This window comes from Pholis gunnellus (assembly GCF_910591455.1).
Source record: "Pholis gunnellus genome assembly, chromosome: 18".
Classification (NCBI taxonomy): Eukaryota; Metazoa; Chordata; class Actinopteri; order Perciformes; family Pholidae; genus Pholis; species Pholis gunnellus.
The window spans coordinates 20,711,680-20,736,786 of record NC_136545.1 but is presented as its reverse complement, the minus strand read 5'-3'; the positions used below and the strand labels follow the sequence as shown (position 1 = coordinate 20,736,786).

At 44.7% G+C, this 25,107-nt stretch overlaps 1 protein-coding gene across 1 annotated transcript in view; it reads left to right on the top strand.

The window, feature by feature from the left end:
* Positions 1-22,574, top strand: part of grk3 (G protein-coupled receptor kinase 3) — a 38,803-nt gene extending 16,229 nt beyond the window's left edge. Inside the window, exons 3-21 of the mRNA XM_079179437.1 lie at positions 6,656-6,729; positions 6,841-6,942; positions 7,343-7,417; positions 8,198-8,259; positions 8,372-8,423; positions 8,558-8,649; positions 8,744-8,843; positions 9,018-9,096; positions 9,896-10,026; positions 11,035-11,129; positions 12,503-12,610; positions 13,351-13,417; positions 14,815-14,915; positions 15,218-15,284; positions 16,411-16,506; positions 17,944-18,106; positions 18,492-18,628; positions 21,660-21,773; positions 21,921-22,574. Coding sequence (XP_079035563.1) covers positions 6,656-6,729; positions 6,841-6,942; positions 7,343-7,417; positions 8,198-8,259; positions 8,372-8,423; positions 8,558-8,649; positions 8,744-8,843; positions 9,018-9,096; positions 9,896-10,026; positions 11,035-11,129; positions 12,503-12,610; positions 13,351-13,417; positions 14,815-14,915; positions 15,218-15,284; positions 16,411-16,506; positions 17,944-18,106; positions 18,492-18,628; positions 21,660-21,773; positions 21,921-22,082 — 1,877 coding nt within the window. The 3' untranslated portion in view covers positions 22,083-22,574. The remainder of the gene's footprint in view (positions 1-6,655; positions 6,730-6,840; positions 6,943-7,342; positions 7,418-8,197; positions 8,260-8,371; positions 8,424-8,557; positions 8,650-8,743; positions 8,844-9,017; positions 9,097-9,895; positions 10,027-11,034; positions 11,130-12,502; positions 12,611-13,350; positions 13,418-14,814; positions 14,916-15,217; positions 15,285-16,410; positions 16,507-17,943; positions 18,107-18,491; positions 18,629-21,659; positions 21,774-21,920) is intronic.
* The last annotated feature ends 2,533 nt before the right edge of the window (positions 22,575-25,107 follow it).

The window sequence follows — 25,107 nt, the reverse complement described above, 5'->3', positions numbered from 1 at the left end:
TTCCCAGAATGCAGTGTTTCTCCCGCATGTCCACAGACCGTCCTCACGTCTGTGCTTCGTTCACATCGTCTCCTCTGAGATCAGAGTCAGTGATTCTGTAAAACAACGTTTCTCTGCATCGTGTATTTACAGATGTTCGTGTTTTTTTGTCCCCCCTCTGTGTGCGACCACAGAGAGAAGTAGAGTTTATAGACTTCTATATCAGAGGATGGACACGAGAGAGAATGCAGCTTTAAAGAACCTGACCCATCTTTAGTTGTTGGTTCTGAACGAGTATGTAACGGTAACGTTCTGTATTGAACCTGCTCTGGTCTGGACTCTGCTCCTCTGGTCTGGACTCTGCTCCTCTGGTCTGGACTCTGCTCCTCTGGTGTAACTTTGTGAGTCAAAGTCCACCAGAGTCACTCCCCCCCAACCAGAGAATCTGCTGACATCAGCAGAAACATTCAACTGTTTTTAGATGCTGCTGCTTTTACCCATCATGCATCTGGTCCCGTACCTCGTGTTGTCGTCCAGTGTTGCTGCTTTTTATTGGTTCTCTGGTGTTTTTTGCACATTTTTCTCTCTGTGGTTTTTCTTTTCAAAATAAAAGTCCTGCTCCTCTGAAACCGAACCATCATGACTAGAAGTAGAGAGAACGAGAACACGTCTTTACAATCAAACACTGGAATCTATTCCCCAACAAGTGTTACCATGACTACATGTTATTCTTATTAAACTATTCACATGTTTCAGCCTCTCTTCCTCTCCCCTCTCTTCCTCTCCTCTCCCCTCTCTTCCTCTCCTCTCTCTCCTCTCTCCTCTCTCCTCTTCCTCTCCTCCTCTCTCCTCTTCTCTCTCCTCTCTCCTCTTCCTCTCCTCCTCTCTCCTCTTCTTCTCTCTCCTCCTCTCCTCTCCTCTCTCCTCCTCCTCTCCTCTCTCTCCTCTCCTCTCTCCTCCTCCTCTCTCCTCCTCCTCTCCTCTCTCTCCTCTCTCCTCTCTCCTCCTCTCCTGGCTGAGCTGAACGGTGTAGTTTTGGTGATTGTTTTCAGAGAGCATGTCTGGTTTCGGGGTTCACGGTTAATCCTTTGAAGTGGTTCTTGTCTTCTATAAACATGAACTTGTCCTGTGAAATGCTTCACCTTCTGTTGGAGACCACGTCAGCTCCTCCTCCCGTGTTCTGGATGTTTCTGTAGATGGAGCAGCTTCACCATAACGTGTAATGTTGTTTATGAACTAAAGGTCTGGAGGTATTCATCTTCTTCAATGCTTGTTTAGCATCTTCAGCGTCGCTGCCTTCGCAAACAGAGCGCAGCGCCTCCAGGACGAGACATCCGCTTCATCTCTCAAACAGTGCTGAGGTGGTGGAGCTCATCAGCTGACTCGTGTGTTCACAGGATCACATCCTGGATCAGCTGTTCACCGGCCAGGATGTCATCGCAGCTTCAATATTTACATTTATGTTGTTTGAGACGTCTGTATTATGATGTTATTTGAAGCGTAGTTTCGGCTGCTTTTTCTGACGGAGGTGTTCGTCACAAATGATGCGTTCAAGGACCGTTGGAAAGTTAGAATGTGTTTCACAGCTGCTGGCTGATGAACGGTGGAGTTTAGGAGATCCTTTAAAGAAAACGTGCTTTTAAATCTCATGTTGTGGATGAACAGTCTTCATATTTGATGTTTTTATAATATTATATCATTTATGAAAACCAGATCAGTGATGAAGAGCTTTAGTCTTCATCACTGAGGTGAACACCAGCAGACTGCAGAGCAGCACGTCAGACAATAGTTCACATTGTTTGCTAATCCTGATGTTGTATCTGACACACACAGGCATACACACTCACAGAGTCACACAGTCTCTCACACACACACACACACACACACACACACACACACACACACACACACACACACACACACACACACCAGTAAAGGTCAGTTTATGTTTAATGCAACAAGTGGAGTCTCAGTCAGACATCTTGTCTTTTTTATTTTTCCATAAATTGAAACATTTTTATTTCTCAGCAGGAAAACTGAATCATATCTTCATCTTCTGAGGACTAAAGATGGTTTTTAACGGTGAATCTGTTTAAAGGGACCAAAATATCTCTGAATGAACATGTCGGAGCTGGAACTACTTTATCCACTCATTGACTCAACGTTTGAGCTCCAGTTGAACCAATAATTCATCGTTCACATCGTACACATCGTTCACATCGTACACATCGTTCACATCGTTCACATCGTACACATCGTACACATCGTACACATCGTACACATCGTTCACATCGTACACATCGTACACATCGTTCACATCGTACACATCGTTCACATCGTACACATCGTACACATCGTACACATCGTTCACATCGTACACATCGTTCACATCGTTCACATCGTACACATCGTACACATCGTTCACATCGTACACATCGTTCACATTGTACACATCGTACACATCGTTCACATCGTTCACATCGTACACATCGTACACATCGTTCACATCGTACACATCGTACACATCGTACACATCGTACACATCGTACACATCGTACACATCGTTCACATCGTACACATCGTTCACATCGTTCACATCGTTCACATCGTACACATCGTACACATCGTTCACATCGTACACATCGTTCACATCGTTCACATCGTACACATCGTACACATCGTACACATCGTACACATCGTTCACATCGTACACATCGTACACATCGTTCACATCGTACACATCGTACACATCGTACACATCGTTCACATCGTTCACATCGTTCACATCGTACACATCGTACACATCGTACACATCGTACACATCGTTCACATCGTACACATCGTTCACATCGTACACATCGTTCACATCGTACACATCGTTCACATCGTACACATCGTTCACATCGTTCACATCGTACACATCGTACACATCGTTCACATCGTACACATCGTACACATCGTACACATCGTACACATCGTACACATCGTACACATCGTACACATGCATCTCTTCCATCATTTGAGTCCACATGTCTGATGTATGTGACGGGACAGAGAAGATTAACCTGAAACACTGCTTTTATATTCACAATAGAGCTGAAAGCTCTACTGTGTGTGTGTGTGTGTGTGTGTGTGTGTGTGTGTGTGTGTGTGTGTGTGTGTGTGTGTGTGTGTGTGTGTGTGTGTGTGTGTGTGTGTGTGTGGTAAGAGGCCATTTGTTGAATTAGCTGGGCAGTGTTGAAGTGTTCAGCGATTAAGGTTAATCCTCGAGTCGTGGTGATGTAAGAACTGTAGTTCTCCTCTCACACCTTCCTGTGTGTGTTCGTTTGTGTGTGTGTGTGTGAGAGAGTGTGAGGGGAAATGATGCGTCACGTCTGGAGGAGCGATAAAGCCTTCGGGGGGGAAGAGGTGCATGATGGGTGATATGAGGAGCGACGTCTTCTCCTCAAACTGAAGATAGAAACACGTTCACACTTCTAGAGCTGAGCCCCGTTTATATCTGTTTACCATGTCAGAGTAAAGACCAGGTACCACAGCTAGTACTGTACTACTGTAGTACTACAGTAGTACTACTGTAGTACTGTAGTACTTGTATATCTTTTCACATTTGAACCACTATTGTGCAACACTACAATAATTCATTTCAAATAACACAAACATTTCCTTCTTGCTCAACAACTCACTTCTTCACGTTTTGTGGAGAAAGTTTGTTTTCCTCAGATTCCAGAACGTGTTTTGATTAGAATTCAAAGAGAATATTACTCTTAATATATCATTATCGTGTAATATGTTATTTGAACCGCTGTCTTCAGACGTCATGTTCACGTTGTTTTCTGCATCGTGTTCGTTTAATCGTTTAAAGTTATTTTCAATCTATTGATATTTTGATCACAAATTGTTATTTATTTTATTTATTTTATTTATAAATCCTAGAAGCTGATACATATAATGAATATTTAAAAAGTATTTTAATAGTTTCACTAAATGATTTCAGACGAATAGTTTCCGCTCTAACAAAAGGACTGTTGACGTGCTTTTCATCACGCTAACCGTGCTAAGCTACTTCCTGCTCAGATGTGTCAAATTAAAAGTCTCCCCGTAGCTTTAAAGGACGCCGCTCTGCTTCCAGTTCCTCTCTGTGTACTTGTACACAGTGTGTGTACTTTATGACGATTGTTTGTGCGGTTTGTGTCTTTGTCACTTTCGTCACCAGAAATGATGCAATACGTCTGTTAATCTGTGACTTTCCTTTAGAAACAGAAACAAACGTTTGTTTGAGTGTTTTATAGTTTATTCTCCTGAAGTTTAGTCGTCACGTGTCGACACACTGACCTTTACCTTTAATTAGTTCAGAGTGAACACTTCTACAAACTCCAAAACCTGCTCTCAATCCTCTTCCTCTTCTTCTGATGTTCTACTGCATTTACTCTGATGTGATTAGATGTGTTGGTTCAACCTCACCAAACACGCCGCGTCCTGAAGATCCACAGATCTGAGTCCACAATCTTGTTACGTGTCTATTTCTGTTAATACCTGAAGCTAATCAGGTACAAGCTGCAGAGAGGAGTCAACACGCTAACGAGTGTCTCACCTCATTACTGCTCCGTCCTCTCTGTCCTCTAGTCTCTGTCCTCTAGTCTCTGTCCTCTAGTCCTTGTCCTCTGGTCTCTGTCCTCTAGTCCTTGTCCTCTGGTCTCTGTCCTCTAGTCTCTGTCCTCTAGTCCTTGTCCTCTGGTCTCTGTCCTCTAGTCTCTGTCCTCTAGTCCTTGTCCTCTAGTCTCTGTCCTCTAGTCTCTGTCCTCTAGTCCTTGTCCTCTAGTTTCTGTCCTCTAGTCTCTGTCCTCTGGTCTCTGTCCTCTAGTCCTTGTCCTCTGGTCTCTGTCCTCTAGTCTCTGTCCTCTAGTCTCTGTCCTCTAGTCCTTGTCCTCTGGTCTCTGTCCTCTAGTCTCTGTCCTCTAGTCCTTGTCCTCTAGTCTCTGTCCTCTAGTCTCTGTCCTCTAGTCCTTGTCCTCTAGTTTCTGTCCTCTAGTCTCTGTCCTCTGGTCTCTGTCCTCTAGTCCTTGTCCTCTGGTCTCTGTCCTCTAGTCTCTGTCCTCTGGTCTCTGTCCTCTGGTCTCTGTCCTCTAGTCCTTGTCCTCTGGTCTCTGTCCTCTGGTCTCTGTCCTCTGGTCTCTGTCCTCTAGTCCTTGTCCTCTGGTCTCTGTCCTCTGGTCTCTGTCCTCTGGTCTCTGTCCTCTGGTCCTTGTCCTCTAGTCTCTGTCCTCTAGTCCTTGTCCTCTGGTCTCTGTCCTCTGGTCTCTGTCCTCTGGTCCTTGTCCTCTAGTCTCTGTCCTCTAGTCCTTGTCCTCTGGTCTCTGTCCTCTAGTCTCTGTCCTCTAGTCCTTGTCCTCTAGTCTCTGTCCTCTGGTCTCTGTCCTCTGGTCTCTGTCCTCTAGTCCTTGTCCTCTGGTCTCTGTCCTCTAGTCTCTGTCCTCTAGTCTCTGTCCTCTAGTCCTTGTCCTCTAGTCTCTGTCCTCTGGTCTCTGTCCTCTGGTCTCTGTCCTCTAGTCCTTGTCCTCTGGTCTCTGTCCTCTAGTCTCTGTCCTCTAGTCTCTGTCCTCTAGTCTCTGTCCTCTGGTCTCTGGTCTCTGTCCTCTGGTCTCTGGTCTCTGTCCTCTGGTCTGTGGTCTCTGTCCTCTGGTCTCTGTCCTCTAGTCTCTGTCCTCTAGTCTCTGTCCTCTAGTCTCTGTCCTCTGGTCTCTGGTCTCTGTCCTCTGGTCTCTGGTCTCTGTCCTCTGGTCTCTGGTCTCTGTCCTCTGGTCTGTGGTCTCTGTCCTCTGGTCTCTGTCCTCTAGTCCTTGTCCTCTAGTCTCTGTCCTCTGGTCTCTGTCCTCTGCTCACGACTGTTACATCTTCAGTTCACCTGCTGTAAATAACATAAATAAAATTAAACAAAATTAACTCGACCTTCAAGGGGGGGGGCCGTTAATATAATGGCAGGAGAAACACTGGACCTCACCAGACCTCCAGCAGCATCTCTGTTCATCTCGTCTCTGTGTCTCCACACAGCCTGTAGCCACGGAGGCAATTACCATGGCAACAGGGCATCTCATCTATGCAAGCCCCCCCTCCCCCCCCTCTTCTTCAGAGAGTGTGTGAGTGTGTGTGTGTGTGTGTGTGTGTGTGTGTGTGTGTGTGTGTGTGTGTGTGTGTGTGTGTGTGTGTGTGTGTGTGTGTGTGTGTGTGTGGAACGATCCTCCACAGCCACTAACCCGTCCATCTAGTCTACAGAGTGATGCTGATAGTATGTGTAGACGCAGTAATGCATCCTTCACTCTGTTCACTCCTTCACTCTGTTCACTCCTTCATCAGACAGCGAGCAGTAAACTGAATCAACACATTTGAAACCTCCTCTGGTGGAGACCTGAAGGTTTCTTATAAATCTTCTACTCGCCGTCATGTCAAAGGTCTGAAGGGTTCGTCCTCTGGGGACCTTGAATATCGGCCACGTTTCATAACAACCCGTTTAGAAGTTGAGACGTTTCAGACCAACAAATATTATTTGTGAATAATATTCCTGTGGTCATATCTTGTGCATATTCATGTTGTGTCCTCTATCTTATTGTAACGGTGGAGCTTCACATAGACCAGCTGTGTGTTATTGATCTTTATGTCTTTATACGTTCTGTTTCTCCAGGGTTCCTCCTCTTCAAAGACTTCTGTATGAACGAGATCGACGAGGCCGTGCCGCAGCTCAAATTCTACGAAGAAGTGAGTCCAACGCGTCCAGCGGGGATTAGACGGGAGATTAAGGCCTCCTGATCCAGGAAGCGTTTGTTTGTTTGTTGTTTCTCCGATGACCTCGTGTGTCTCTGGTCTCAGATTAAGGACTACGAGAAGCTGGACTCAGAGGAGGAGAGGTTGAGCCGCAGTCGGCAGATTTACGACGGCTACATCATGAAGGAGCTGCTGTCGTGTTCACACGTGAGGACCAAGTCTCCTTCACTCCTCAATAAAGACGAGGACACTCGGACGAGGACACTCGGACGAGGACACTCGGACAAGGACACTCGGACAAGGACACTCGGACAAGGACACTCGGACAAGGACACAGACACACAGACGAGGACACTTAGACACTCGGACTCAGACACTCAGACGAGGACACACAGACAAGGACACAGACACAAGGGCACTCGGACAAGGACACATAGACAAGGACACTCAGACAAGGACACAGACACTCAGACACTCGGACTCGGACACTCGCTGGTCGTGTCACACTGAGGCCTCATATCGTCACATAAAGCAGAACTGAATGCTGGAGCAGCTGCTTTTTATTTCATCATTTCTTAATAACACGTCTTTTATTTCTCTGTTTCAGCCGTTTTCTAAGAAAGCAGTGGACCACGTGCAGAGTCACTTAACAAAGAAACAGGTTCCCCCGACTCTGTTCCAGGTAAAACCACGCCGCTGCTACACCGCTATGAACTCTGGGAAATACAGACCATAACATTTACAGTCAGGTCGTTCTGGTACAAAACACTTGAAGCGGTAAATGAAGTCTCCCGGTCAGCGGTGACTGATGATGAATAATTAAAACATTAGAGACTTCACACCTTCAACACATCTGAGGGTGTGAGTCACACACACACACACACACACACACACACACACACACACACACTCTCTTTGTCTGCCTTATTTTTAACCTGAACTTTATGACCTTGCTCAGATTGTCTGGAGTAGATTTGTGGGTTTTATGAATAAATGAATGGAAGTCAAGTTTGTAGAAACAGACATGAGAACCAGCGGAGTGATGTTCTGCTGAGGACGTAGTTAAGACTCAGTCTGTGTACATCACCATAAATAAAGAGCGTTATTGTGCTTATTTATTCTACTTTATGAGGTCGTACCGCTCTGTTCTTGTCTAACTAAACGTTGAGCGAGAGGCAGCGATCTGTTTCCTCTGCCTTCAGCACGGCGCTCACTGTGGATCTGAAGTGATCATAAGTGAATACGTATCCCCTCAAAGTGTCGCTCTCACTTCATGTTCAGCTGGAAACCAAAGAGGCGTCTTATGAGCCCACTTGTCAAAATGTTCTGAGAAGTGAATTAACTTTAAACGGCAGACAAAAGGAAGTCGACAGGAGCTTTAAAAGAACCCACGGCGATGCGCGGAGGACATGTTGACGTGTAATCACGACGTTACTCAGAGAACCTGCTTGTGTCTCTGCAGCCGTACATCGTGGAGATCTGCGACAGCTTGAGAGGGAAGATCTTCCAGAAGTTCATCGAGAGGTGAGACCGGAGAGGAAAGAGCAGCTTCATCACTTCCTCACCTCTGACAGTCAACTCACATGTTTAACTTTCTCTCTCTGTGTGTTTCTCTTCTTCTTCTTCTTCCCTTCAGTGACAAATTTACTCGTTTTTGCCAGTGGAAGAACGTGGAGCTAAACATCCACGTGAGTACAAAGCTTCAAAAGTCACTTTAGAGCCGCTAGTCTGGTTCATGTGGTCCAGACCAGAGGTCCTGAACATCAGGACAGATGTACAGATACACATGAACCATCGCCTCCCTGTGTCTGTCCGTCCTCAGCTGACCATGAACGACTTCAGCGTGCATCGGATCATCGGCAGAGGAGGCTTCGGAGAGGTGTACGGCTGCAGGAAGGCCGACACGGGCAAGATGTGAGGAAGCAGGATATATATATGATGCGTGTGAAGGTCAGGGGGTCACGCTGAGCCCGTGTTTGATCTGTGGTGCTTGTGGTCTGAACGTCAGGTATGCCATGAAGTGTCTGGACAAGAAGAGGATCAAGATGAAGCAGGGGGAGACTCTAGCGCTCAACGAGAGAATCATGCTGTCGTTAGTCAGCACCGGGGTGAGTTCGTTAGGTCACCACAGTCACACTCATTCACCTGGTTAGCAGCTGCTAGCTTAGCATCACACTCACTCTGATCTGCATAATTATTATTATTAATGACAGCAGTGGTTTCATTATACAAGTAAAGTATGCATCAGGTCCAGTTAATGATCCGGTTCTGACTCTCTGCAGGACTGCCCCTTCATCGTGTGCATGACGTACGCCTTCCACACCCCCGACAAGCTCTGCTTCATCCTGGACCTCATGAACGGTAGGCTGACCCCTCATGGTCCTGTACTCCCTCATGGTCCTGTACTTCCTCCCTCATGGTCCTGTACTTCCTCCTTCATGGTCCTGTACTTCCTTCCTCATGGTCCTGTACTTCCTTGCCCCTCATGGTCCTGTTCTTCCTCCCTCATGGTCCTGTACTTCCTCACCCCTCATGGTCCTGTACTTCCTCCCTCATGGTCCTGTACTTCCTCCTTCATGGTCCTGTACTTCCTTCCTCATGGTCCTGTACTTCCTCGCCCCTCATGGTCCTGTACTTCCTCACCCCTCATGGTCCTGTACTTCCTCCCTCATGGTCCTGTTCTTCCTCCCTCATGGTCCTGTTCTTCCTCCCTCATGGTCCTGTTCTTCCTCCCTCATGGTCCTGTTCTTCCTCCCTCATGGTCCTGTTCTTCCTCCCTCATGGTCCTGTTCTTCCTCCCTCATGGTCCTGTTCTTCCTCCCTCATGGTCCTGTTCTTCCTCCCTCATGGTCCTGTTCTTCCTCCCTCATGGTCCTGTTCTTCCTCCCTCATGGTCCTGTACTTCCTCCCTCATGGTCCTGTACTTCCTCCCTCATGGTCCTGTTCTTCCTCTTAAGGGTCTGCTGTCACCGTCTCTCGCAATCAAACTCCTGAGTCACCTCTCTAAATCCATCCCCCCCGAGACGATAGCCACCTCTTACTGATATTGATCCAAGCATGAGGCTTTATGAGGTCACACTGACTCAGAGTGTGTGTGTGTGTGTGTGTGTGTGTGTGTGTGTGTGTGTGTGTGTGTGTGTGTGTGTGTGTGTGTGTTCAGGCGGCGACCTGCACTACCACCTGTCTCAGCACGGCGTGTTCAGTGAGAAGGAGATGCGTTTCTACGCGGCTGAGATCATCCTGGGTCTGGAGCACATGCACAACCGCTTCGTGGTCTACAGGGACCTCAAGGTAGACTCTCTGGTTCCAGAGCATTTAAAGACACTTTTATTATGTGTGTGTGTGTGTGTGTGTCTTCCTCCTCTCTGCCATAACATGCTGCAGAAATGAGTCCTAAAACCCAGAAATGAGTCAGCGTTTTACTCACTTCCTGGTCTTGAAGTCGTCTTGTTTAGATGTGAAATGAGGCCTTTTCACAGCTGAGGGGGACGTTGAGGGCAGTCAGATGATGAGTTCCACATGACACATTTGATATATTGTCAATTAAAAATATTCATAAGTGCAGATTTAGATATTCACTAGAGCTCCAAATGGGCATTAATGATGTTGGTTTGGCTCTTTTAATGACATTCGTTTTATCCTATTGATGAATCAAAGCAAGAAAGTTTAATATTCAGATTATTTATTAGATAATTATAGAAGGAAATCGCATACATCCTGCTGCATGCAGGAAGCATTAAACCGGGACATTCTACTTCCTCATAACTTTGACCTCTGACCCTCTTGCTCATATTTCTGCAGTGCAAAGGATTGTGGGTAGGAATAGGCTGGCTTGCATACTGTAAAACGCTGGTATTTGCTGTGCTGTGTATTGGGACGTAATAAAGCCTGGAACCAGCCCTGAACCTCCGTCACACCTCCACACAGATGCTCCGTGTTCAGTCCTCTGCTTCTCCTCCGGCTCCCCTGTTTGGACTGGTTGCCATAATAGCCGACATATTTCTGTGGAAGTCGGGGAGCAGTTTAAGGGCTTCAATAAACAGAGCAGATAATACTGTGGGGGGGGCAGAAGAGGATAACCAGGACAGGAGGTTCTTCTTTTAGTGTCTGTGTCCACGAGAGCTCCTCTACTCGTCAAACGGAAATTAGAACTTAAGTTGTGAATTAATGAAATCTCTAACATTGTTTCCTCTGATTGTATCTCTTCTACCCTCCATCAATCTCTCTCTCTCTGTGTCTGTCTGTCTGTCTCTCTTGGTATGTCTCCCTCTCTCCCTCCCTCTCTCTCCCTCCTTCCAGCCAGCTAATATCCTGTTGGATGAACACGGTCATGTTCGTATCTCAGACCTCGGTCTGGCCTGTGACTTCTCCAAGAAGAAGCCTCACGCCAGCGTGTAAGTATCCGAGTCGACCTCTGGACCGGTCTGCTGCTCGCTGTCCAGAGCGCTAATGTCTGACATCTTGTCCGTGGTCCGTACTGCACCCCTCACAGTTTATCATTAAAAATACAATATTTAATTTCCTTATCATTTGGATTGTGTGTTTTTATGAAGAAGAAAAAACACGATTAATGGAGAATAAAACCTGTTTTATTATAGTTTTGTCCTCAAAAGTAGAAGAAATGATTCAGACTTCCACTGAGATGACAGCGTGTTGCCCAACATGTCTGATTCATCAGCTAATAACATCTCCACACACATTAGATGACATCACCGTGAGGAAAGCTGTCTCTCTGATGGGATATTAGGAGCTACTGCATTAATAATTAACAGCGCTACAATCTGTTTGCAACACTTCCTTCCAAAGTAAAGCTGAGCAGCACTCTGAGATGATTGATGTGAAGCTGATATGAATAATTAAACGCGTTTCCTCTTGAATGTGGATCAGAACGCTTTCATTACTGTTACATTCATGATTTAATGATCGATCCGTCAAAGCTAAACCCTTCAGTAGCTTTTCAAACTAAAAGACTATGAAGACTGTGTCTGAATGATGCTTTTATTTTGGAGAGATTCTTTACTAATAGATGTTATTTAGTTTAGCAGACGGAGAACTAAACTCTGCTCAAACCAGAAAAACAAACCAGCAGCTACGAGGAAGATTGTTTCTGGCTGCTAATGTTAGCCATGATGCTATTGATAGCTGTGCAAGCTAATGCTAACACCAGCAGCCAGAAACAAACATCAATGATAGCCATGTTGCTTGTGATGGCTATCTGAGCTAACGCTAACACTAGCTATGTTGGCTAACACCAGCAGCCAGGAACAAACATCTGTGATTGTTTCTGACACAAAGTTTCATGCTGCTACTGTTAGCCATGTTGCTATTGATGTCTATGCGAGCTAACGCTAGCTGTGTTGGCTAACGCTAACAGCCAGAAACAGACATCTATGGCTCGTTGTCCGTTTGATAATCGAGGCCAAGAACACGTTTTCTTGCGGTGCTGGAACACTAGCGGGGGAAAGTTTTCTGTTGCCACTTTAAAAAGAAGCAAAAAGAACAATAATAATAAAAACTAAATAATATAAAGTGAGTGAGCCTGCTGGTGGTGAGGGTCACGTGTTTCTCCTGCAGCATCGCTGTGTTTCTCCTCAGCAGCTCCTTTAATTGACCAGAATCTAAACGACCTCCCAGAACAACCATAACTGTTATTACAGGAGATGAGAGGAGTTGCATCTACACCCACCACCTCCTCTGATATTACTCCCGCGTGAGCGACTGTGCGGAGAGTTACTGCGGAGCAGTAATGAGTGTTTGTGTGTCTCAGGGGAACTCACGGCTACATGGCTCCGGAGGTTCTTCAGAAGGGAACGGCCTACGACAGCAGCGCCGACTGGTTCTCTTTAGGCTGCATGCTCTTCAAGCTCCTCCGAGGGTAACTACTCCAGATAACCTCCTCTTCTTCTTCTTCTTCCCTTCCTTTCTCCTCCTCCTTCTCCTTCTGCTTTCATTCCCTCCTCTCCATCCTCTTTGAATCCACTCCTCTGTCCACTGTTTGGTTTGTTTGATCTTGTGTGTGTGTGTGTGTGTGTGTGTGTGTGTGTGTGTGTGTGTGTGTGTGTTTGTTTGATCTGGAGTGTGTAAATGCCAGAGGTCAGGGCCCAGTAGGTCAGAAATTGTGTGCGTCTCATTGATGATTTCACTGTGTTTGAACACTTTAAAGAGGAGTGTGTGTTTGGTGAAAGGTTGGAGAGACGGATGGAAATGTTTTAACACTGAATTCTAAAACTAGAAAAATAAGGTTTTAAAAAACTCAAATATTCTGAGCTTAAAGTCACATCCTCCTCCATCCAGAATAAAGCCAAACGAGCTCCTCCTCTTCCTCCACATGTCTACATCAGGCTTCAGCTCATCTTCTGAAGTTCACACTTATATGTATTGATCAGCATCCTGTCCCGTCTTTTGTCTCTTGAGCTCTACGAGGTGTTTCTCCTCACTAGTACTTCTACGTGCTCAAAGTACTACTGTGGACGTATTTTAGAATGGATATCAGCTATATTTAGAAGCTCTTTACCTTGATGTTTCCTCTCAGAATGTGTACCGTGTTGTAAAGGATGTGAATACTTCTTTATTGTTTAATAATGCTACTGATGCTCTCCTCTGTCTCCTGCTCAGGCACAGTCCCTTCAGGCAGCACAAGACCAAAGACAAACATGAGATTGACCGCATGACGCTCACCATGGTAAGACGCATCCACACGTTACCCACAAGTCATTGCTGCAGCAGCATATTACAGGAGTCTTTATGTAAACACGGAGAGGGTTTGGCCTGTTTACCGTTCAGTGTGAACAGAGACCTGAGGAGGATCCTCTGAGCCTGTGAGGGTCTCTGAGGGTCTCTGAGGGTCTCTGAGGGTCCTCAGGTCTTTGTTTGTAGTGTCTCTGCTGAGTGTTTTCTTTGCTGTGTCCTGTGAAGACAAAGCAGATGAGATGAGATGAGGCGTTTAACAGAAACAAGCTGAGCCAAGCTGGAGGGGTCGGATGGATTTAAAGCCACATCCAGAGCAGCTTTACTCAGAACGAGGCGTCACAGGTTCATCTGTTCTGAATTTTCTGTGTATTCTTTAATTAGGTTTAAAGTTTGCAGAAAGAGGAGGAGACGTTTCTCTGAACTCTGAAGGGTTCGGGGTGTTTCTCTCTCTGTGGTCTTGATTTTCCCTTCAAAATAAAAGTCCTGCTCCTCTATGGAAGAGGAGTTTCTCCTCTTGTTGTCACATGACTGAATCAATCATGACCTCATCGTTTCACTGAGGAGAACCTGATGAGTGATGTTTACAGCTCCTGGCTGATGAACGCTGTAGTTTTGGCGTTTGTTGATAGAAAACATGCGTCTCCATCCCGCTGGAGGGGTGAAGGAGCAACTTCTTCTTCTTCTTCTTCTCTCTTCACATCACCGTCCTGCAGACAGACGACATGCTGTGTTTTTCATCAGCACAGATTTACTCCGTCAGTGAAACGCGACACACACACACGCACACACACACACACACACACACACACACACACACACACACACACACACACACACACACAGGCTATTTGGCCGAGCAGGACCTTTAGACAGAGAGTCTGATCTTTCATATCACAATAAATCCAGATTAGAATTTTAATCCAGCCACTTAATCTGGTTTATCCCTCTAATCCTCGTGTGTGTGTGTGACATCACAGAGACAGAGAGACTAAAAATACCTCTCTATGTCTTATTGTTTATTGAACGTGATGAATGGTCTCATTACATAAACACTGAGAACAGGAAGAGACGGATGGAACACATTCAGATAGACTGAGGAGAATCTGAATGTAGAACCTCGTCCGGTTAAGCAGAGAGAGAGACAGGTGCATGCACGTGTCCTAAAAAACTACAGGAAGTTAGTTATTGTAGTCCAACAAGGTCGATAGCAGCAGCTTTGCCCCGACGCACAGACAGAACAGTATGAATGTGGAGGAGGGAGCTTTGTCTGAGGATCAGGCCCAAAGCATCAAACCTGTGTCCTGTAGTTAACGGTGCTAACCCCCCCGTTCTACCTCTCTCCTCCTTCTTTCCTCCCTCCCTCCCTCCCTCCCTCCCTCCCTCCCACAGAATGTGGAGCTGCCGGACTCGTTCACTGCAGAGCTCAAAGACCTGCTGGAGGGGCTGCTGCAGAGAGACGTAGCCAAGAGGCTGGGCTGTCAGGGCCGAGGGTACGACACACACACACACACACACACACACACACACACACACAGAGATGAAGTCATCCGTCAGACGGAGTCTAGATGTGCTCGTTGAGGCTGCGGTTCACGACTCGGAGGAGACGGACGCCGATGATCCGCTACACGCTGAGTTAATAAACTCATTTGATCCACGATGTCGTTTCACATCAGCTCACGGCCCCGAAAAAACCCGTCTACATGAACACAAGCGTTTGTTAGAGGAGGAGAAATGTGGCAAACACCGCCACCTAGTGGTGAAACGTAGAACTAACAGCATGTTTCTGTCTCAGAGCCCTGGAGGTGAAGGAGCATCAGTTCTTCTCAGGCATCGACTGGCAGCAGGTTTACCTGCAGAAGGTGAGTCAGAACAATAACTTTGTTTTTGTTTTGGTCGGAAACATTTGTGAGCGATGAAGCTGCCTTTAAAAATATATATATATATATATATGTAAAACTTCTGTGTTTGAAGCTAATAGACGTGTTCAGCCTCAACACATACGATCGGTTCATAAAGAGATGAAATGAGCTCGTCTGCCTCTTTACATTCAAGAGTTTTCCTCCTGATCTCAATAAAAGGTTCCAAAGCTTCAATTAGTAATAAACAGAAAATAATAATCCATGTTTCGTTGTAATAAAGACCATTAAATGACTTGTTAGTAGTCGTGTAGTTGGAGAGGGGACGGCTTTAGTTCACATGATGTCATTTAAGTATAAATTCTGGGAACAAAATGCGTCTTTTACGACAATCTTCAGAAACACTAAAATAATCCATTAAAAGAGAATTAATGAACTCAATATTGTCTTTTATCGTTTTATCTTCCGGAAGAAATAAAAATGTTCTTCACTTCAAAATTCTGCACAAATGTGCCAAACAGCCAGACTTCCCCGTTTTCCCACCGGCACTTAAACGCACCGCTTGTTTGTGGTTTAGAGAAAAATAAAGTCTCGACGCTCAAACAAACAATCTGTAAGTGAAACATGTAATGGAATGATTATTAATATTATTATATATGTGTGTTATATTTATGTATTTGGGACTCAGAACACCGTTTTGCTAACTCGGCGACTTTTAAAACCATCTTCCCGACGTTATTTCTAATTTAGCGTCTTTTTCCCTCATAAATATATTTAAAATGTTTTGTAATTTGACCCACGACTTTCTCTCTGTCAGCTGACACGACTGCTTTAAGCTTTATGCAAATGATGCGTGATGACATCACTGATATGCAAATGAGCGCACGACTTTTGGCGCTTTCACTGGTAACCGGTGGACATGAGCTGATCTCTGGTGGAGGTTTTGATTAGTTGTTGGTGATAATAATAATAATCTCGTGGTCTCATCAGCAGCTGGGCTCTCTCCAGTTGCTATGGTTACCCCATCACTGCTGTGGGACTGTGGCCTTGTTGTTTTGCTCTCCTCCTTTTCACTCCATCTTTCTTTCTCCTCCTCTCTGTGTCCCCCCCCCCCCCCCCCCCCCTGCAGTACTCCCCTCCTCTGATTCCTCCCCGGGGGGAAGTGAACGCCGCCGACGCCTTCGACATCGGCTCCTTTGACGAGGAGGACACGAAGGGCATCAAGGTAACGCCGTGCCTCCTCGCTCCTCCTCTAGCATCCTTCACTGCTCACTTAAAAACTGTGAACAGTGACGAGGCATCAGAGGAATGTTCTTTATTATTGAGCCCGAGAGGAAACGTCGCTCGGACAAACAGGAAGTAGAGTGAAATAAATCGCTCAATATTCTGTGTGATTTTGATGTTGCACAATTTAAACAATTAAATAAAATAAACAAACATAACAGATGAATAAATGTCTCAGTGCAGGAAGAGGCAAAAAGCCAACTGCTGATTTAATATTAAAGATGCTGTTACAGAGAACGTAACATGAATATGCATAGAGATAGAAGATGAGGCGTCCTCCGGCTCAGGAGCTGAGCATTGTGGGTGATTCGGTTTTATAGAGAGAAAGTAGTTCTCAACAAGATCTGTGGATTAATCTTCAGTAACCGGGTCGTGATGTTCTACAGAGACACAAGAGGAAGAGGGTGAACGTTGTTCTCCTCATGAACACATGAATGAACACATGAATGCTGCATTCTTTCAGAGCGGCGGTACTTCAGGTACTTCAAGCGACCGGTTATTGTTCTTTATTCCTCCCGTCGTTAACGTTAATGTTGCTGCACTGACGGTTATTCTTCCTCTGACGCGCCGTCGGAGGAATAAAAGAGACCAAAACAGGTTTGTTGACGTTTCCCCAGACGGAGGAGTAAGTGTGTGTGTGTGTGTGTGTGTGTGTGTGTGTGTGTGAGAGAGAGAGGAGATTACTGCAGCGATGCCTTTTATTACACACAGGTGTGTTTTATTCTGAAAGGCTACGGCCTCCACAATGATCATCATGTATTTATTGTAAGACCGTGTTGGTTTTATCCTGATAAACATAATAAATTATGAGTATTCCAGCTTTAGATTCTGTCTTTAGGTCTTTAAGCATCTTGGGCTTTTTTTACACAGAACAGGAATGTTGTATTTTGGAAAGAGGTGAAACGAGAACATTGAGGCTGCGTCGTGTGAACAAAGACACTTTATTTTATTACTTTATTACTCTTTTCAAACTGAACACAGACGGCAGATCCCTCCTTCTGTTCTTACCTTTCACAATAAAAGCCCGAGACATAAATGACTCACAACCCTTGATTAGTCTACTTCCTGTTTTCATTGACGCACTTCTTTTTCCCCTGAGATCATATTCGCTGACAAACATTATTGTGAAAGTGAGGAACCGATCTGAACACCGATGGTGTTATTATTCTGAAGACATCACAACATTTATTTCATTATAATAACACTAATCTGCTTCCACTTAAAGTAAACTGAGCTCTAAAAGACAAAAACAACACGACTAAAACTGACCAAACTCTTGATAAATAACCCATAAATACACATTATATACGCTGTGTTTACCTCGCTGAGTGTCCTCTGTCTCCTCTGTCCTCTGTCTCCTCTGTCCTCTGTCCTGCAGCTGCTGGACAGCGACCAGGAGCTCTACAAGAACTTCCCTCTGGTGATCTCGGAGCGCTGGCAGCAGGAGGTGGCGGAGACGGTCTACGAGGCCGTCAACTCGGACACGGACAAGAACGAGGCCCGCAAGAGGGCCAAGAACAAGCAGCTGGGCCACGAGGAGGGTAAAGACGCGTCACGACCATAATACGTATCGAACGATCTAATATGATTTAATCACAACAAACAGATACAAATGATGCAGAAATAACTTCATCATGATGCTGATTTGTAAAAAGTCTGAATTCATGTTTCAGTAGTTTGGTCAACAAGTAAACTACTTTTAAAATGTTTGTTTTCTGAATGGAGCTAAGCTAAGCTAACATTGTAGCAGCTCCATCAACACCGTCACGTTTAAATACACAGCGTAGTTATTGTTTGTACACATATATTTATACATTTATGTGTACTAATATGAGGTAATGTCTCTCTCTCTCCCTGTCTGTCTCTGTCTGTCTCTCCCTCTCTCTCTCTCTCTCTCCCCCCCCCCCCCCCTCTCTGTGCACACAGACTATGCCTTCGGTAAGGACTGCATCATGCACGGCTACATGCTGAAGTTGGGGAACCCGTTCCTCACCCAGTGGCAGCGCCGCTACTTCTACCTGTTCCCCAACCGGGTGGAGTGGAGGGGGGAGGGGGAGTCACGGGTGAGTCGTGTCTTCATGTCCGTCCCGAAAGAGAGGACGCTCTGCTGTCTGTCTCTGTGTGTGAACGTTGTCTCTCTGTTTGTCCGTCCGCCTCGATGCCACACTGAAGGAGTGGCTCAAACATTTTAGAATGCAGAGAGACGGGGTGAGTGTCCTCACAGAGGTCCAGGTCTCCCCCGCTGTGTCCTCAGCCGTCTTTGTCTTCATCCACACGGATACGTTTTCCTTCTAAAACCAAAACAAACGACCTCCGTCCCCTTGTTTTAGAAAGTCGTGGGTTTTAGAAAACTCTTTAGAAGACGTAGCGGTGTGGATGAAGTCTCTGTGCAGACGGTGTAGAGCTGTAGTCCACCTCCCTGCTTCAGACTCCGTAGTGAGCTTCAGTCTTTACACCAGCTGTTAGACAACAACAACAGGAGGAGGAGCAGAAACTCAGAGCTGCTTTTAGAGCTGCGTTAACCCTTTGAACCCTGACGTCTTGACTCCTAGTGGTGCAACGGACCGTACGGATCCCCCTCAAAGTTTAAACGTTAACCATCAGAGTGTAAATAAAGTTTAAACGTTAACCATCAGAGTGTAAATAAAGTTTAATCGTTAAACATCACAGTGTGAATAAAGTTTAAACGTTAACCATCACAGTGTAAATAAAGTTTAAACGTTAACCATCACAGTGTAAATAAAGTTTAAACGTTAACCATCACAGTGTAAATAAAGTTTAAACGTTAACCATCACAGTGTAAATAAAGTTTAAACGTTAACCATCAGAGTGTAAATAAAGTTTAAACGTTAACCATCAGAGTGTAAATAAAGTTTAAACGTTAACCATCAGAGTGTAAATAAAGTTTAAACGTTAACCATCACAGTGTAAATAAAGTTTAAACGTTAACCATCAGAGTGTAAATAAAGTTTAAACGTTAACCATCACAGTGTAAATAAAGTTTAAACGTTAACCATCACAGTGTAAATAAAGTTTAAACGTTAACCATCACAGTGTAAATAAAGTTTAAACGTTAACCATCACAGTGTAAATAAAGTTTAAACGTTAACCATCACAGTGTAAATAAAGTTTAAACGTTAACCATCAGAGTGTAAATAAAGTTTAAACGTTAACCATCAGAGTGTAAATAAAGTTTAAACGTTAACCATCACAGTGTAAATAAAGTTTAAACGTTAACCATCACAGTGTAAATAAAGTTTAAACGTTAACCATCACAGTGTAAATAAAGTTTAACGTTAACCATCACAGTGTAAATAAAGTTTAAACGTTAACCATCAGAGTGTAAATAAAGTTTAAACGTTAACCATCAGAGTGTAAATAAAGTTTAAACGTTAACCATCAGAGTGTAAATAAAGTTTAAACGTTAACCATCAGAGTGTAAATAAAGTTTAAACGTTAACCATCAGAGTGTAAATAAAGTTTAAACGTTAACCATCACAGTGTAAATAAAGTTTTACTGACTCAGTAGAACATGTATTTCTAGTCTCTGATAAAGTTTCATTGTAAACAACCAATCAGAGGAGAGCTAGTAACGTTAGCAGCACCGCTAACGGCTAACCAACGGAGGGTCACTTCAGTGACATCATGATGCCTTCAGGCTCTGCTCAGCGAACATGAGTACTGGCTGAAGGTACATTATTACGTTATCATGATGTGTTCACATGTAGTCTGTAAAATGTAGTTTTGGTGATAAACTAGAATAAATCCAGTAGTTTGAAGGAGATGTTTTCACATGAATATAAAACAGATATTAGAGATGAATTATGAGCTGTTTAACTTCTAACACGAGCTCTGAACACACTATTATACTTCATTGTGTGTTTTTATGAAGAATAAAACACAATAAATTACTATAACAAAGTAAAATACATTTATTTTGGTGGTTTACTGACGTCGGAGTCGTTTAAATGATTCTTTGGGGACTGAACCGTGAGTCTATGACCCGTTGCTCCTCTAGTTCCTCATAATAATCAGTTCTCGGTTCAAAGGGTTAATATTGTTTAGTGAGAAGTTCTGATGACGTCATATTGTCTTTTTAATGAGTCACAGTAGTTTATTCAAGAATTTATTATTTATTCAAATGTCCACGTACAGTTTTATATTTACTCAACATCATGCTGCTGTTGTTTTTTTGTTTATTTTAGTTTTATCTTAACGTAAAGAGAGATTTTGTTAAAAGGTTTTATTGTGTTTATATCATCACATCAAAAGGCCTTTTTCACAAAGTCTGTTTTGTTTTTGTCCAAAATTGTTGCTCGTTTAAAAATAAATAAGACTTCACGTCTCAAGTTTTTGTAACGGCTACGAATTCCTGCGTCGTTTTGAATCCTAAACTGTCCTCCGATCAGCTGATTCATTCGTTCATTCGTCTCCCAGCACAAAACACTTCACGATAAATAACGTTTGATGATCGTAAAACAAAGCATGACAAGTGATTAATCTCTAGACGGCTAAACGTTAGCTTCTTGCTAGCATCATTCACTTCTAAAGGACGAGTCAGGAGACAAACCTCCGGTTCTTTAAAGAGAAGTCAAAGCTTCATGTGTTAAAGCTGCATTCTCTCTAGTGTCCACCAGGGGGCGACTCCTCTGGTTGTATAGAAGTCTATGAGAAAATGACTCTACTTCTCTCTTGATTTATTACCTCAGTAAACATTATAAACATGAGTTTATGGTCTCAATCTCTAGTTTCAAGTCTTCTTCAATACAGCATGATGTTCATTTAGTAAATGATGGTCCATTTAGAGTCACACAGACCATAAAGCAGGGGACGCTTTAGGGGCGGGGCTACACGGTGATTGACAGGTCTCTACGTCACTCCTCCTCAGCCCATATATGGTCACTTCCTGTTCACTGGTTGAGAGAAAAACAACAACATGGCGACGGGCAAAATGCTGAACTTGCAGCTTCAAAACAAATTTTCCCAGCGAGTAGAATAAAACATGCTCATGATATAGATTTTATTCAGACGCGTGCTGCTCTTCTTCACCTTTGCTCACTCTCGATCGCTCAATTATAATATTTTGGTTCACAGCAAAACCTGCTGACGATGGAGCAGATCGTCACGGTGGAGGAAACGCAGATTAAAGACAAGAAATGCATCCTGCTGCGCATCAAAGGAGGGAAGCAGTTTGTGCTGCAGTGTGAGGTACGACCCCCCCCCCCCCCCCCCAGGATGAAGAGCTGATCCCTCTATCGCTTCATATTCATCGTTTAATATTGTGTGTGTGTGTGTGTGTGTGTGTGTGTGTGTGTGTGTGTGTGTGTGTGTGTGTGTGTGTGTGTGTGTGTGCAGAGCGACCCTGAGTTCGTGCAGTGGAAGAAGGAGCTGACTGAAGCGTTCACAGAAGCCCAGAAGCTGCTGCGTCGAGCCCCCAAAGTCATCGGGAAGGGTCGGGCCGGAGTGGTGGAGCTCTCCAAACCCCCCCTCACACACCGCAACAGCAACGGCCTGTGAACACACACACACACACACACACACACACATATATATATATATATATATACACCCTTATATACACACACACACACTGCATCCCACCTCCTCCCCTCCTCGTCAGGACCACGCCCCCCCCCCACACACACACCCACACACACACACACACACACACACACACACCCGACCAATCATCGGTGCGGCATCGTTTAGTATTTGTTTGTTTGCCATGGGACCTTGCCAGTTGACGGAGAGAGGAGGAAAGGAAACGAGGAGGAAAGGAATCGAGGAGGACTCAGCATGTGAAGGAGCTCCTGCATGATGAGGACTGGACCCCCCCCTCCCCCGCTGACGAGGCCTCTTTAGCGGGGGGGGGGGGGGTGTTCCTGCGAGAGGGAAAAACTGAAATAAAGGAAAATGTAAACCATAATAATCGCTGCTCGCCCCCCCCCCCCCCCCACCACCACTGAAGTGCATAAAGTGCCAACGTCAACATTTCCTTGAGTCGCCCTGGAGGGGGAGGAGGAGGGAGGAGGAGAGGGAGGAGGGGGAGGAGGGAGGAGGGAGGAGGGGGAGGAGGGGGGAGGGGGGGGTTGATCATTCCAATGCAGAAACAAAACAACAACCAGGAAGTGCGAGGAGCCTCAGACTCTTTCCTGATTGGCTCTTGTACAGCTCTTGTTGCCATGGAGACTGAGATTCCGTCGGCCGACGACGACATCATGTGTCAGCCGGTTGCTGTGGTAACGGGCGAAGAACTGGTCCGGGGGGGGGGGCGGGGGGGGGATGGGTAACCACGGACAACGGTGTGACTATTGTGTATGAAGGCCCCCCCCCCCCCCCCCCCCCCCCTCTGTGCATCTCCAGTGTTGTATTATCTGTCTCTGCTTTAGGAGAAGAAGAGGAAGAAGAGGAAGAGGAGGAGGAGGAGGCTTGATTTCCTGCTGGGTGGGTGGTGGTGGGCGGGGCTAGTGGTGGTGGTGTTGGTGGTGGGAGGGGCTAATGGTTACCTCAGTTGGACCGTTCCAGTTTGAACACCTGGAGGCCAGAAACCAGAAGAATTTGTTTATGTGGCGGTGCGATCAAGTGTTGATGGGAAATGTAGTCCAGTGATCCTCCTCCTGCTGTAATGAACTACATGTACCAGGATGCATTGCTTCAGACGGTCTCACATGAACTAGATCTTAGAGAAGGAACGTCCCCCCCCCCCCCCCCCCCCTGTCAGGTTCACAGCTTCCTGTTGAGCAGAAATGAAGAAGAAGACGATTCTGAAGCTCCGCCCCTAAATTCACCAATCAGAAGCTTCTTTGAGGCATTTCTTTCTGGATCATCTCTTTGATGTTTGAGGCATTTCAGGGGTTTTTATTTTTATTAACATGAAGGGTTTAAATATTCGGTTTTTTTCTTTGCACTCATTTACCGCACCCTGCCTCATCCGCACGTAGTTCTGTCCCGGCTGAGTTGGCCTGCATTTCCCAGAATGCCTTAGGACAAACTCTGACGCTGAGTAGAAGCTGCAACTAATTATTATTTTTTATCGTTAATTAATCCGATAATGTGGTCGATTTAAAAAAGACAAAAAACACCAGAGCAGATGTTTTTCACAGAACTTTATTTTATTCTAGCCTTTATTTTATTCTAGCAAATTCGTTTCCTGTCACCCGTCACAATAAAAGCATAAAAATCGTCACATTTTAGAAGCTGCAACCTGAAAGTTTATTTTGACATTTATGCTTAAAAAATGACACAAAAGAAGCTCTAAAGAGCTGTTGGGTTGACTTTAGAGGAGGCGGCAGCGTTCAGTCCGGACTCAAACGTTGAGTTGTTGTTGATGCTTCTTTGATTTCAGGGTTTTTGATTTTCTGTTTTTCTTTGTAGCCTTTGAACCAGTCGTGAGGAGAAACCATCGTCTTACAGAGAAAGTCTCTCAAAGGTGAACTTTTATTTTTGTAAACCAAAATGGTTTTTTATTGTTTTCATTGAGTTATGATGTTGTTGCACCTTTTTTTTTTCTTCTTTTTTTTGCCCAAAATGTGTTACTTAATAGTTGTTAAATGTGCCAAATAACTGTCGCTGATTGAGAGGAACCAATGGGAAGCCTCCGTTTCCTCTCAACTTTATTTTTTGAACACAAACAAACAAACTGGTGGAGCTTAAAAAAAGACAAAAAAAAACTGTGACCAAACGTGTGTGTGTGTGTGTGTGTGTGTGTGTGTGTGTGTGTGTGTGTGTGTGTGTGTGTGTGTGTGTGTGTGTGTGTGTGTGTGTGTGTGTGTGTGTGTGTGTGTGTGTGTGTGTGCCAGCTCTACTAAATGTCTTCACACCGTCTGTCCGTCATGTGACGTCTCTGCGCTTTTATTTCATTTTATTTCGTTGTCTTTTATCTCCGGTGGTCACACACACACACACATTCTCTGCTCACACACGAGACAAATAAAAATACAAAAAAAAGAGGAAAACAGGCCGGCATATAGGAAAGTAAAATCCGAAGTATATATAAATATGTGTGTATATGAAATGAGGAAACGCGCTCTCGGTTTATTTAAAGATTTAATGTAGAACAGACGCGTTCTGTTGGTGAGTATACTTGTTCGTGGTGAAGACTTTCAGCTCAACTCTTGCACATAAAGACTTTAGATATCGTTCCTGCGAGTTCCAGAGGATTATTTTTGTTTGAATACAGGACTCTCTGCTCTTTCATATTTATTGCGTGCGGGGAGCAAAACAAACAAACTCTCCTCCGACTTTCTGTTCCACAAACACAAATACTACTGGCTTCTGGGTAATCATCGCCATTAAGGTTCTGATGATGCTGATTCTATAATTGATGATATTATTCGATGATTATGATGAAATGTGTTTTATTCTGATTTGTTTGTTCTGGAGGTAGAAAGCGTTGGACTGCTTGTAAATCAGTTCATGAATAAAATCCTTTTTCCGTGTTGCTTCCTGTCCCGTCTGCCTTCTGTTTAAACACTTTAAACCTTAGTGTGTTCGCTTCAAGTAGTTTTATTCTTTAATGTTATTCAGAGCTGGAAAGTAACTT